Genomic DNA, 12,922 nt, shown 5'->3' on the forward strand with positions numbered 1-12,922 from the left:
CCATGAACGCAGCATCCCTGCCCTGAACCCCCACTGCCACCAGTGGCACCCTGAGCCAGCCCTGCTTTCGTTTTAGTGGCTAAAATGGACACGATGAGTTTGCCCTTCCTAATCTGAGGATCTGGAATGCTGTTCCCCTTGGACATGCTGCAAATATTGATAAACAACGGGAAAATTCTGCCCTGAACATTCATGTCGGAGTTTGGAATTTGTTCAAAGCCCGGACAGATCCCAGATCCCCGTGTGGTGAATTCTCCCCCATCCTGTTTCAAGGCCAGCAGGTATTTCCTCTGGTTTGTAAAGAGACGAACGTGGCCCTGCTCCACAATTTATCCAGCAGCGAGGCTGGAAGTGCTTCCAGGAGCTGGAGAGGGATGAGGCAGTGTTCCCTGAGCTCGGGGCTGTTTCCCTGGAACACCTCTGGAACAGCTCCCTGGGACCCCCAGGCAGCAGCTGGGAAGTCGCAGAGTGGTGGAGCAGGATTTTATACAAACACACGGATTTTTCCTTGTGTGAACCCAAACCCTTCCATGCCTGCCATAAATAAAACACGGTCCTCAGCTGACACTTCCACATCACTCAGAGAGCTCCAATTCTCCTACAGCTGCTGGAGGTGCTGGTGAGGTGCTGCAGATGAAATGTAGATTTTATCTCTGATCTCTCCATCTCCAGGATCCCAAAGCTCCTGGAATTGCCTGTGAGCTTCCTTACTCTCGATTTCCCCAAAGATCTGAAGGCAAATCCTACAGCACTTCCTTGGGGTTTCTGGCTAAAAACATGGGGCTGTTCCTGCAGGGCTCTGGGAGGGCTGATGGGGGCAGGAGGCTGTTCCTGTAGGTGAAGGTTGGGGAGATAAAGACCTCGGGAAAAGCACAAGATTAAATTTCTGGAAGTATTTCTTTAATACAGATGGAAACAAACCAAATAAAAAAAACCAAACAAATAAACAACCCCCAACAAACAAACAAACAAACAAAACCGAAATGAAATAAATTTTTTAAACCCGCAAATTTGTAAATCTGTTAGGATCTCTCATTCCTTGCTGACACTGGGATGAGCAGGGAGCTCTGGTTTTGCTCAGCCAAGGGTTAAAGCTGCTCCTACCACAGGCAGCTGCCCCTGACCCGGGACTTGGTCCTGGTGAAGGGCAACCGATCCATTGGAGAAGGGGATAATTCCTGTTCCTTTTCCCTGGGATCAAAGAATCCCTGAATGGTTTAGCTGTTCCCTCAGCACTGCCAAGGCCACCACTGACCCGTGTCCCCACGTGCCACGTCCACACGGATTTGAAATCCCCCCGGGGATGGCATCTCCACCACTGCCCTGGGCAGCTGTTCCAGGGCTGGACCACCCTTTTCATGAAGGAATTTTCCCAATATCTCACCCAAACCTCCCTTGAGGCCATTTCCTCTTGTCCTACCATGCAGCCAGCTGCCAGGTTTGCCCCATGGAATGCCCCGCTCCATTTCCCAAACTCCTTCCCAAGCCTTTTCCCTGAGCTCCCCTCACCCTGGCTGTCCTCCCCGCTGCTCAGGTGCCGAGGGAGCCTCTAATTATGGCCTCACTCCTTTTTTCCCTGCAGTGGAACAGAGCCTACCCCGAGCATCTTTAAAAATACATCTGCTCTGCCCTGCACTGAAACACATGGAATAATAGAAGAAAGCCGGGAGTGGGCGCACCCCGGACCTGCCCAGCTTTCAAAGGAAGGATCCTTTAAAGAACACGGAGCGTTTTCTCTGCTCCTGACCCAGGGGTGGGATGTGCCAGCAATATCTGAGCAGGGGTCCGGGTATCCCTCCCCTCAGCCTGGGTCCCTCTGGGGTGAGGCAGTGCCGTTGCTGTCACTGGGATTGCTGCTGGTGGAGCAGATTCCCCACATCTTTGAAAGCTCTCTGTGAGCACTCTGAGCTCCATGGATGGACAGATGGGACCCACTGATGGTCCCCAGACAGGCTGGATATTCCTGCCCTCATTTCCCAGTGGAGAAATCAGCCCCTTGGGCGTGGGATTTAGCGGGACACGGGGGCTGAGGTGGCACCGTTTGCTGTCACCCTGCTGCTTGGGAAGCACAGATGGGCCCTGTGCCTGTGAAACAAAGCGGGGTGAAGGGATCTGGAGCAGCTCTACAGCCTAAAGAATGCACCATCCTGAATTATCCTAAAAGATAAAAGAGGGGCAGGGCTTCTCCGGGGATTCCTTCAAACACATCTGCACTTGCCTGCAGTCACCAGCCTCAGCTCAGCAGGGCATGGATGGAGCTCTTTAAACGCATCCCTGCACACGGTGGTGGTGGTGGCACAGCCACACTGGCCTGGATCACGCCTCTGTCACATCTGAGCACAAGGGATTCAGGTGCCCAAATTCTTGGGGGGGGTCTTGGCTTCTACAGCAAGAAGTAACACAAAAGAGCTTGGCATGGAGGGAAACTTGGAGGAAGGGCTGGATTGCAAGAGAGATCCTGGCTGCAGCACCAGCAGCTGGGGAGAGCTCCAGGAACTGGTGTCTGCCAGCTCCAGCAGCCCAGAACTGGTGGGCAGCTTTCCTCGGGAAGCCTCTGCAGCACCAGGGGTGGGATTCACCCCCGTTCATTGGTGTCTCCACCCGAGCTGGTCCTTCAGCACCGTTACAGGCTCTAAGGTGATGAAGGTGCCTCCAAGTCCTGAGTTGAGGGCTGATATCAGAGGTTGATATCAGAGCTGAACTGCAGCAGAGGCCCCTTGGTCCCTCTCCAGTGACCCTCACTGGAGCCCAGAGCTCTCCTCTCATCCGTGCATCTCTGCTCCGACGGTCCCCAAAGCATCTCCATCCAGTCCCTGGTGAGTGGCTGGTGTTGATGTTTTGAGTTCTCAGGGTGCCCCATCTCCCGCCCAGGGCCCTGGGGAAGGGATAAGACCCTGCCCTCAATCCCACCAGCCTGGAGGTAGATGAGGAATCGGGTCCTCAAAGGTGGCTGAAGCTGAGCTCATCCTGAAGGCGCTCTGGGCCAGGCTGGATTATCAGGCGCCTGTAAAGGTGGAACTGCTGCCAGAGCAAGAGCTGAAAAACCTCCAACCTTGCTCATACATCAAAGCTCAGATGAAAACCCAGGGTGAGAGTGGAGTGTCCGTTCCTGTCAATATTCCCTTCCTTTAATGCTGTTTTGGGTGCAGTGTCAGGCTCAGCGGTGTCCTTTGTGCCCCAGGAGCAGGGAGTGCCTGTGACACCCCTGTGTCTGTCTGTTTTCCTTCCCTCACCTGCTCTCCTCACTCTGGGCTTTTCCCACCTCACCCTGTGCCAGGTGATCTGCAGAGAGCCTGGATTTGGAGGGATTCGGATCTTTTTTGGGTACCCAGCCAGGGTCCTGGTGCAGGAGGAGACCCTCAGAAGAGGAGCTGGACACAGAACCTGAGACACCAGACCATGGCTGGGACCTGCTCCCAGTCTGTCCTGGCTGCCAGAGCTGCACCAGGAAGGAGCAGCAGCTTCTCCCTGACCTGTTGTGGACCAGGAGTGGCTGTTCGGGAGCAGGGGGCGGGGGAAGCACAAGGGGCCCTTCTCCACCTCCTTCCAGGCTTTTCCCTGAGGATCCTGGAGGCTCGCGCTGGCCTGGGCATAGTGGGAACTGGTGGAGCAGGAGCAGGAAGAGCAGGAGCAGAAGCAGGGGCAGGAGCAAGGCAGGAATAGGAGCAGGAGAAGGAGGAGGAGCAGGAACCAAGGTGGGAACAGGAGCAGAAACAGGAGTAGGAGCTGGAGCAGGAGCAGAAAGGAGTAGGAGTAACAGCAGGAACAAGAAAAGGAGGAGGAGCAGAAACAGGAGCAGGGACCACAGCAGCAGCAGCAGGATCAGTGCCCGGGCCGGCTCCTGCCCAGCGCCCCGGCTGTGATGAGTTCTCCAGGCCTCATCACCGCTCCCAGAGTCTCTCCGCCCGCCCCTCCCGGCCCAGCCCCGCTTCTCCTCGCCCGGAGCTGCCCCATCCTTCGCTCGGATCCCCCCTTACCTGGCGGCCGCGGGGGCCGGGGGGTCCCGGGGCGGCCCCGCTCCGGCTCCCCAGCGCAGCGCTTTGCGTTTGTGCCTGGGAAATACCCACCCGGCGTTTTATGAGCGCGCCTGATAAATATTGCATCGCCCGTGAACTTGGCGGAGCGGGGGCACCGCGGCACCGGCCCCGGCACCGGGCACGGGCCGGGGAGGGGCGCGGGGGCCCCGGGGCGGGGGAGCCGCCGGGAGCGGCTCCGGCTGCGAGGGGGAGCCGCGGAAAGGGGGGGCCGGGCCCCGCTAATGCTGCGCGGAGCCGGTCCGGGGCCCCCCCGGGCAGCACTCAGCATCCCGCCTCATTAAAGTTTCATCGGCAGCGCTCGGCCAAGGTCTATTTATGAAAATGCGTGGAGAAAACAGGGACGGAGCGCAAGAACAAAGGGATGGGGTTTGGGAAGCGCCCGGGAATAAAGGGAGAGGTGCGGAACGGGGTGCGGAGGGGGTGGGGGGGTCCCACGGTGCGGGCAGGGCAGGCTGGGCTCTGCCGGTCACCGCCGAGCTGGCCCCGCTCGCCCAGGTGGAGCAGCTCCTCCGAAAGCTGTTTCGGGAGCCGCACAATTTTCCCTAATTTCTCTTTCCTTTTTTTTTTCTTTTTTTTTCTTTTTATTTTTTTTCTTGTTTCTTTGTGGAGCTTTAGGGTCTTGTTTGCTTGGATTTTTTTGTTTGGTTTGCTTTAGGTTTTTTGCTTGTTTGGTTTTGGTTTTATTTTATTTGACTTCATTTCTTTCGTTTATTTTCATTCAGTTTACTTCATTTTATTTTATTTCACTTTATCGTATTTTCTTTCACATTATTGTATTTTATTTCATTTTATTCTACTTTATTTTTCCTTGTTTTATTTTGGTTTTGCCCCGTAAAAGCTGCAGGGTCCCGGCTGTCGGACTTCAACACCATGACGTGACTTTGGTTATTTTTTTTCCCCAAATAAGTTATAAAACAAAATAAGACAAAACAAAACAACAACAACGAAAAAAAAAACCACACAAACAAAAACCCAAACAAACAAAAACCCCTCAAACAAAAAAAACCAAACAAAAACAAAAACACCCCAAACAAACAAAACCAACAAAAATCCCTTGTTTTTATCCCTTTTTTCCGCGTCTCCCCGGAACCGAGCGGACCCCCAGGTTCTGATCCCCCAGGACAGAGGGGACTCCCCCGGCTTTAGGGCCCCGGTTCTGCCGCCCCGTCCCGCCCGCCGAGCGACCGAAGCGCGTTTGGGGGGGTTCGGTGCGGTCGGCAGCGGGTGCGCGGAGCCGGGAGAGGGGGAATGTCCCCTTCGGAGCCCCTGACGCCGCAGCCTGGGCAGGCGGGGGGTGGCAGGGGGCACCTGGGGGTGGCAGGGGGCACCTGGGGGTGTCCCCCCCCCCCGGGCAGCGCGGGCTGCGGGGTCAGGGTCGCAGCGCGGCCCCGCCGCCGTTCCCGGGAGCGCTCCCCGGCCCCGCCACCGACCCCCGGCTGCGGGAGCGACCCCCGGGCTGCGGGCGAGATCCCCCCGCACCTCCGCACGGCACCGGGCGGGGAAGAGGCAAAACCCCCCCCCCCCCGCGATGGGCCGGAGGGGAGCCAGGACCCCCCGGTCCCCTCGGGCCACCCCCGCCCCGTCCCGCGTGGGCACGGGCGGCTCTGCCCCCGCCGCTGCCCTTCCCGGCGGGTCGCGTCTGTCCCCGCGGAGGGGGACGGAGCCGGCCTCCATCCCCGCGGTGATGGCTGGAGGAGCTGCCCGGGAGTCCCGGGCAAGGGCTGGCCGGGCCAGGGGCTCCCCGGAGCCGCAGTAACTGCAGGAGGCAGGAGGGTGAGGTAAAACGTGCATGATTTATTTGAAATGCTGCAGCGTACACAGACACCAAAATTTCATTCAGCACACACACAGCGGAACGAAATCTCCTTTAATTCAAAAAAAAAAAAATTAAAAAGAAAAAGAAAAGAAAAGGAGGCAAATTTCTCTATTAAATATGCAAAGGAAAGGGGGGAAAATAAGAGTTTTCTTGCCTTCGAAAGTGCAGAGTTCCCTATGCGCAGAGGCAGCCGCCCCGAGGCCGGGCCGGGCTCCGTCCCCGCTGCCTCGGGCCGCTCCCGCCGCTCCGCTGAGCCCCAAGGACGTGATTGTCGAAGCGCAGGATTTTATACAGTGAAACCATACGGAAATCGAACGGTTTGAGTGAAACCAACGCAAAATAAATCTCCATTTCCCCGAACAAACCGCGACTCCAGGGACGGGCCAATTTTTTTTTTTTTTTCCCTTTTTTAATCTTTTCTCCTTTTTTTTTATCCTTTTTAATTTTTTTTTTTTTCAATTTAGCCGATGAGGTAGAAACAGAAATGGTACTGCAAAAACGCGATGGGTTTGCGGGGGGCAGGGGAGAGAACAAAACCATGCAGGTGCGTGTGTGTGCGTGGGTGTGCGGGGACCCTGGCAGCGGGGAGCACCCCGGGTTTACAGCTGGCTTCCAGCTCGTTTCCTTTCTCATTTCTTTTCCTTTTTTTAAGATTTTTTTTGAAAGAAGAGGAGTGGACACAGAGGAGCGAGCGGTGCCACGGCCCCCAAGCCGGGAGGGGCTGTGACAGAGACCCACCGGGCTCTCGCTGCTGCTGCTGCCCCGACTCCAGGCACCCCCAAACTTCCCCCTTGGCCTTTTCATTTTGTCTTTTTCTTTTTTCTCCACCTTTTTTTTGGTTTTTTTTTTTTCTCCAGTTTTATCTACAAAAGCAGTCTGTACCAGTCAGAACAGCGGGGCCACTTCGCCCAGGGGTGAGGAGCAGGCACCAAACTGTTCACTTTGCTTTGGGCGCGTTTCCCTTTATTTTAAGGTTTATTTTTTCCTTTTTTTTTTTGTTCGTTTTTTTCCAAATTTTTTAACCCAAAAAAAAAAAAAAAAAGCCGACAACCCCAAGCCCTGTTTGGGAAGGGCTGGGGGGGTGGTCAGGAGGGCAGCACCCCCCCCACACCGCTGCCTCCCCAGCCCCTTCTTCAGTAGGTGGCAGAAAATTTCATCCTTTTCTGCTTCTGTCTCTGATTGCAAAACCAGACCCGCACCACGTTCTTCTTCAAGTCTAACTTCTCGGCGATGGCAGCGATTTTCTCGGAGGAGGGCCGGGGCTGGACAGCGAAATAGGCCTCGAGCGAGCGCTTCTCGGGGGCGGCGATGGACGTGCGCTTGCGTTTCTTGTCCCCCCCCGTGTAGATCTCGGGTTTGGTCATTTTCTCCCTCTGCGCCCTCTCCGCCTCCTCCAGCCACGCTTCCAGGATGGGCTTGAGGGCCACCATGTTGTTGTGGGACAAGGTGAGGGACTCGAACCTGCAGATGGTGCTTTGGCTAAGGCAGCCCACCCCCGGGATCTTCAGGTTGGCCAGCGCGGAGCCCACGTCCGCCTGGGTGACCCCCAGCTTGATCCTCCGCTGCTTGAAGCGCTCGGCGAAGGACTCGAGCTCCCGCGGGTCCGTCTCCGTCTCGGGGCCGGAGATGACGGCGTGGGAAGCGAGGCCGTGGGGGTGGGACATGTTCATGGGCTGCGAGTGGTGGGCCATGTGGTTGATGGCCGACATGTGGGAGTGAGGGTGCGAAGGCGTGGAGCCCACGTCGGGGCCCGGCACCCCTCCGAGCGGGAGGGCGGAGTTGAGGTGGTCCAGCAGCTCCCCGTCCAGGCCCTGCGAGGGCTGGTGGTGGTGGTGGTGGGGGTGGTGCGTGGTCAGCACGGACGGGTGGTGCAGGTGGACGGAGGACGAGGTAGGAGTGCAGGACACGCTGCTCATGGTGTGGTAGGTGGCGTCCGGCTTGAAGGGATGGGTTTTCTGCGACACGATGTCCACGGCGGCCAGAGCCTCGGCCCCTCGCAGCAGCGTCTCGTCAAAGCCCGCAAAGATGTTCCCCTGGATCTGCACGGAGGGCCGGGGGGGAAAAAAGCGGGAGCGAAAACAAACCGAGAGAGCGGGAGAGGATTAAAGGGAAGCAGCGTGACGGAGATCCCGCTCGGCCCCATCGGCACTGCCGGGGACAGGTAACGCGAACCGAGCGCCACCCGCGCCCCCCGAATAAAAGCAGCGGGGTGCCAGACGCCGAGCGCTCTCCCTCCAAGTCGGGCACCCACTCTGCCCTCCGGGGCGACCTCCCCAAAAGAGAGGCAGCGGCGGAGAGGCCGGAGCCGTCGGGGGTCCCGCAGCCCCGCTCTGTCCAGCGCTCGCACGGAGCGGGGCGGGACGGCCGAACCTCCCCGAGCGGGACCGACCCCCGCGCCCCCCGGCTGCCCCGGACCCCTCCCCGCGGGGACAGCCCCCCGCCCGCCGGGCCCGGCGCCCCGGAGGAGGGAGGAAGGGAAGGGCGGACCCCCCAAACCCCAACGGAACCCAAAGGCAAAGGGAAACCAGAGTAAGTTGGTGCGTACGGAAGCTCCCGAAGCCCGTGCCGGGGCTTACCTGGGGGGCGGGCAGGCAGGCTCTGCGGATGGCTTCGGAGCTGGTGTGCAGGTGCGGGTACTTGGGCTCGTGCAGGATGGGGTGCATGCTGAACGCCTGCTTGCTGTTCATGGACATCATGGTGGGAGCGGAGCGGGGCCGGCCGGGGCAGGGCAGGGCAGGGCAGGGCAGGGCGCTCCGGGCACCCGGCTCGGGGGCGCGGTATTGTCTGGCTCCGCCGCCCGGCATCAATGGCATTATAGCCCGGCCCCCCCGCCCCCCGCCCACCGGGAGGGGCCGCGGAGGTCCCTCCCACCGCCCGCCCCCGGGCAGTGAGCTCAGCCCCCCTCAAACCGGGGCTCACACCCCCGCCGCCCGTGGTACCCCCTCCCCAGATCGCGCCTCCCCCTGCTCCGGTTGTAACCCTCCCCCCGAAAACCAGAGCTTCCCACCTGTCGGTGAAACCCCCCAAACCGGGGCTCAACCCCCACCTCCGCCCCTCTCTGCCCATCCCGGCGTTCCCGCAGGTGCGCCCCTCTCCCTGTCCCCCCCTCGTCGCGTCGGGTCCGGGGGCACCACCCACCTCCCGTCCAGCCCCGGCCGCCCCCTGCCCGCGGCTCCGGGCTGCTTCCCCCGGGGGCGTTTGGGGAGCAGAACAGCCCCGAACGCGGGGCTGAAGAGGAGCCGTTCCCCTTCTCCCTTTGAAGGGAAGATCCGTGGGTCAAAAATCATAAAAACAACGAAATCAAGAAAAGTTTCACCAACTTTTTTTTTCCCCTTTTTCAATGGATCTCCCTGGCTCGTTCCCCAAATCCTCCCGTGCAGGGTCCCGCGGGCTCCACGTCTGCCCGTGCAGCCTCTCCATGCTCCCCTCTCCATCCCACCGCTGCCTCTGCACTCACCCGTCCGTGTGAATTTCCCCACAGCTCCTTCCCTCTCTCCCTCCCTGCCACCAAGGCCAGCTCCTGCCACCGCCGAAGCGGCGTTTGGTTGCACTGCTGGATCGGGGGGGGAGTGGGGGGCGGTTTGCAGCCCCCCAGATGCTCCCAAAAGGTGCATGAGGAGTATGACAGCCCTGGCAGCCCAGAGCAGGGGGGCTGACAAGGAGGAACCCCAGTGCCTAGGGGTGATGGAGGGCAGGGGGGTCCTTGGTTATGCTCAGGGCAAACTTCTCAAGGGAACACGGTGTGCTTGTCCAGCCCCAGCGTCCAGCCTCAGGAGTGGCTTTGGGACGTGGTGCAGGTGTTCCAGGAGTCAGGGGGAGGATCTGTTTCCTGGTCCCTTCAGCATCCTCTGGGTCCCCTCTCCTGGGGATCCGCCAGGTGTCTTGGGACAGACAGGGTCAGCGAGTCTCACAGGGAAAGGGAAATCCTGACCTGACCCCATGGCCTGACCCCCACCCTACCTGAGAGGCTGAACCATTCCCCAAAAGATCATAGAATTGGTTGGGTTGGGAGGCACCTTAAAGATCATCCAGTTCCAGCCCCCTGCCGTGGGCAGGGACACGGGGGAACCACCAGAGATGTTTCCTTGATGCCAAACCTGCCCAGGGAAAGCTCAGATCCAGTGACAGGAAACTGAAAGCCCCAACCACCATGTCTGGCACAGCCCAGGCTCGGGCACGGCCACCAAATCCACCACAGAAGTCCCCCAAACCAGCCCTGAGCAGCACCTGGCTCAAGCAGAGGGGTGGGGGAAGAGTCCGCAGGGCTGAACCCTGACTCCAGAGAAATCCTCCTGGGGAAAACTGCCCCAGCACCAAGTGCAGCCAGGAAGGCCCTGTCCCTGGTGGCCCGAGGCACTGTCAGCCCTTCCTGAGCACTGCAGAATCCCACAGGTGCCAGAGGCCACCAGGTCCTGCCAGGGTGCTCCGACCCTCTGGAGGCGAGCGCAGGCAGGAGCTTGGGAGCCTCTTCCCTTCTCCCCGCTGCCAGCACAGCTCTGAGCCACCATCTCCACTCAGCTGCAGGATCAGGTGATGGACAGAGGAGAGTGGATGCTGGAAAGCTCCACTGAGACTCCAGCAGAATTCCTCAGAAGGGGAATTGTCCCTTCCAGGTGCTCTGTGGAGGGATCTATCCCCTCCCGCTGGGTTTGTTAAAACTCTCATGACTCCGGGAGCTTTTGTCACAGGGTATTCCACAATTCCTTTTGCTGGGCTCTTCCTGCTGGCCCCCCTGCCCTCCTTTTCCTCATTTTCTGCATTTCAGCAGCTCAGAGGAGGTTGGACAGAGCAGTTCAGCTCCCGGCCCTGGATTTCACTCTCCCCAGGGAACAAACCTGTGCCAAGCTGCATTTTGCTGCTGTTCATGCAGGAAAATCAGAGCAGATGAAGTAAAGGGCATTCCCTCCTTCCTGTTCCTCTGTGTGCCAGCAGCCTTTTCCAAACCACCAAGCCTTTGCTCTTTCCCTGTTGCACCCCTGAGCCTCCTGCCCTGGGCTTTACCCTGACAATGAACTTTTTGAGCAAGAGACACCCAGGGAGGATCCCCAAATGCACCTCTGGACGCCCTAGCACTGACACTGAAACACGGGGGCACCACAGGGACATCAAGAACCCCCTCCCAGCCCCATTCCGTGGATGAACTCATCCTCCTGCCACCTCCTACACGGATTTGTGGGCTGGTCCCAGAGGGGAAGAGAGCAGTGCCCTCCCTATCAAATCTCTGGATTGAGTCAGGAGTTATCAGGCTCCTCCTGGACAGGGAAAAACAGGGAAAACTCTCCTGTCTTCCAGCCAGGATGTGCAAAGGTGTGGGAGCACCAGACAAGGAGGAGTTTCTACAGCAGTGGGAATCACGGACATCTCAAACACTTCCACAGTTATTGCTTTAGTCCTGGGTGGTTCTGAATATTGGCACTTCCAAGGAGCGGGATGAACTTCCAGGGGATTGCCAGTGCTCCGCTCTGGCTTTCTAGGGTAAGATGGAACAGCTCTGCAGCTCTCCTTGTAGCCTTTCCATGACTGTTCCAGTTTTCCTCCAAAAACTGGAATAGTCCAGACCCAACTCTCCCACCCATCCATGTCAGCAACCCCCCTGAAGCAGGAAGTGCTTCACTGGAATCAGAATTAAAAGGAGGAAAGTCGGGATCTTTCCTATTAAAAAAAAAAAACAACCAACAAATAAAAGCACTGAGCAAAGACCCTCATGATGTGAGTGTTTGGAAAACAAATTCCTTCCAGGGCAATTCCAGCTTCCAGGCTAAGAGCCGGCACCCCAACCTGGTCAGCAGCTTTGGGGGGACCCTTTCTGAAAGAAATCCCTGTGCAGAAATGAAGAGCCTGGAACGTCCTCACGTTGTGTGCTGTGGTTTTCTGCCATGGAACGGCAAATGATCCAACGGGGCAGGAATATTGTGGGAATTGTGACCCCCACAGCCAGCGCACTGGGGCTCTGGCTGGTCGTTCCCACTGGAAAGGCAGCCCTGGACACGCTCTCCAGCAAGGTCTGCGCTCAAGAAGCTCCAGCTCTCCGTTCCTTTTTGAGGGTGACCCGTAATTTCCCTGCCTGGCTCCCTGCCTATAACCGATAAAACCCTGCACACTCCGCCTGCTCCTGATCCCGGTGTTTTCCATCACGGAGGGCTGGGTGCAGACCTTCCAGAGGGCCGGCCTGCCTGCCATGTGCTTTGGTGCCTCAGGCAGTTGCCTGCAGACTCCAGCTGTTTTTATTACCTAAGTGGGTTTGATTGCTCCTTCATTTGTGCCTGAACGAGAGCCCTTGGCACCCTCGTGGGCTCTAATGGGGTCTGTGTGTTCTCGCTCCCAATTAAACCCACGGGCAGCGATTAACAGCTTCCAGCAACTCCGGCGCGGAGCAGAGGGGACGCGGCTTTCCAGGGCTCCGGGAGAGGATCCTGCAAAAGGGACACGACTTTGTGCATCCCGAGCAGACAGCTGGGCTGGCTGGAAATGGCTCTGTCCCCAGGTGACCGCTGCCACTTCCTTCTCGTCAGGGGAGGTTCGGCTCAGCCGTCCCAGCCTCGCACAGACACATTTTCCTGCAGTGGGGGATGATGCTGGTGGGTGGCCGGGGGTGGGTGTGACCCCAAAGTGGGGGTAGAGACATTGAGAACACCTCCCCACCTGCCCTGGCTGTCAGGGCTGCTCCTGGAAATCGTCATGTGGGGTGATGCAGAGGTCAGGACATCAGGGCGTGGACGGCCTTGCCCCACTTGGTCCTTCCCTCCCCTCCCTTTTCCTTCTGGTCCTGCGCAGGGCCTGAGCAGGTGGAAGTGGCCAAAACCGGTGAATTTCTGGTGCACTTGGGTTTTTCAGCCCCAGGTTCTGACTCCAGGAGCCATCCCAGCCCCTGGCAGCCGCTCTGCCAGGATCATCCCGGCCTTCCCAGCGCCACAGCTCCAATGAGCGCATCCCATCCCACACCACCCACAGCCATCTGTGGGAACCCCGGGGAGGAGCCGTCCGTCAAAATTAAGATGTTGGGGGATTAAATGCTTCGATCTCATCGGAAGTGGCGTTTTCTGACGAAAATTGGTTCTGTCAGGAAACG

General features: G+C 58.5%; 1 protein-coding gene across 1 annotated transcript; it reads right to left on the minus strand.

The window, feature by feature from the left end:
* Nucleotides 1-6,986: 6,986 nt before the first annotated feature.
* LOC138110259 (brain-specific homeobox/POU domain protein 3) lies at nt 6,987-8,549 on the minus strand. Its single transcript, XM_069014967.1, has 2 exons — nt 8,430-8,549; nt 6,987-7,892 (listed from the first exon to the last, which is right to left on the minus strand). The coding sequence occupies exons 1-2, from the start codon at nt 8,547-8,549 to the stop codon at nt 6,987-6,989; spliced, it is 1,026 nt and encodes a 341-aa protein (XP_068871068.1).
* Between the last annotated feature and the right edge of the window lie 4,373 nt (nt 8,550-12,922).

This window comes from Aphelocoma coerulescens, chromosome 4A (genome assembly GCF_041296385.1).
Source record: "Aphelocoma coerulescens isolate FSJ_1873_10779 chromosome 4A, UR_Acoe_1.0, whole genome shotgun sequence".
Classification (NCBI taxonomy): Eukaryota; Metazoa; Chordata; class Aves; order Passeriformes; family Corvidae; genus Aphelocoma; species Aphelocoma coerulescens.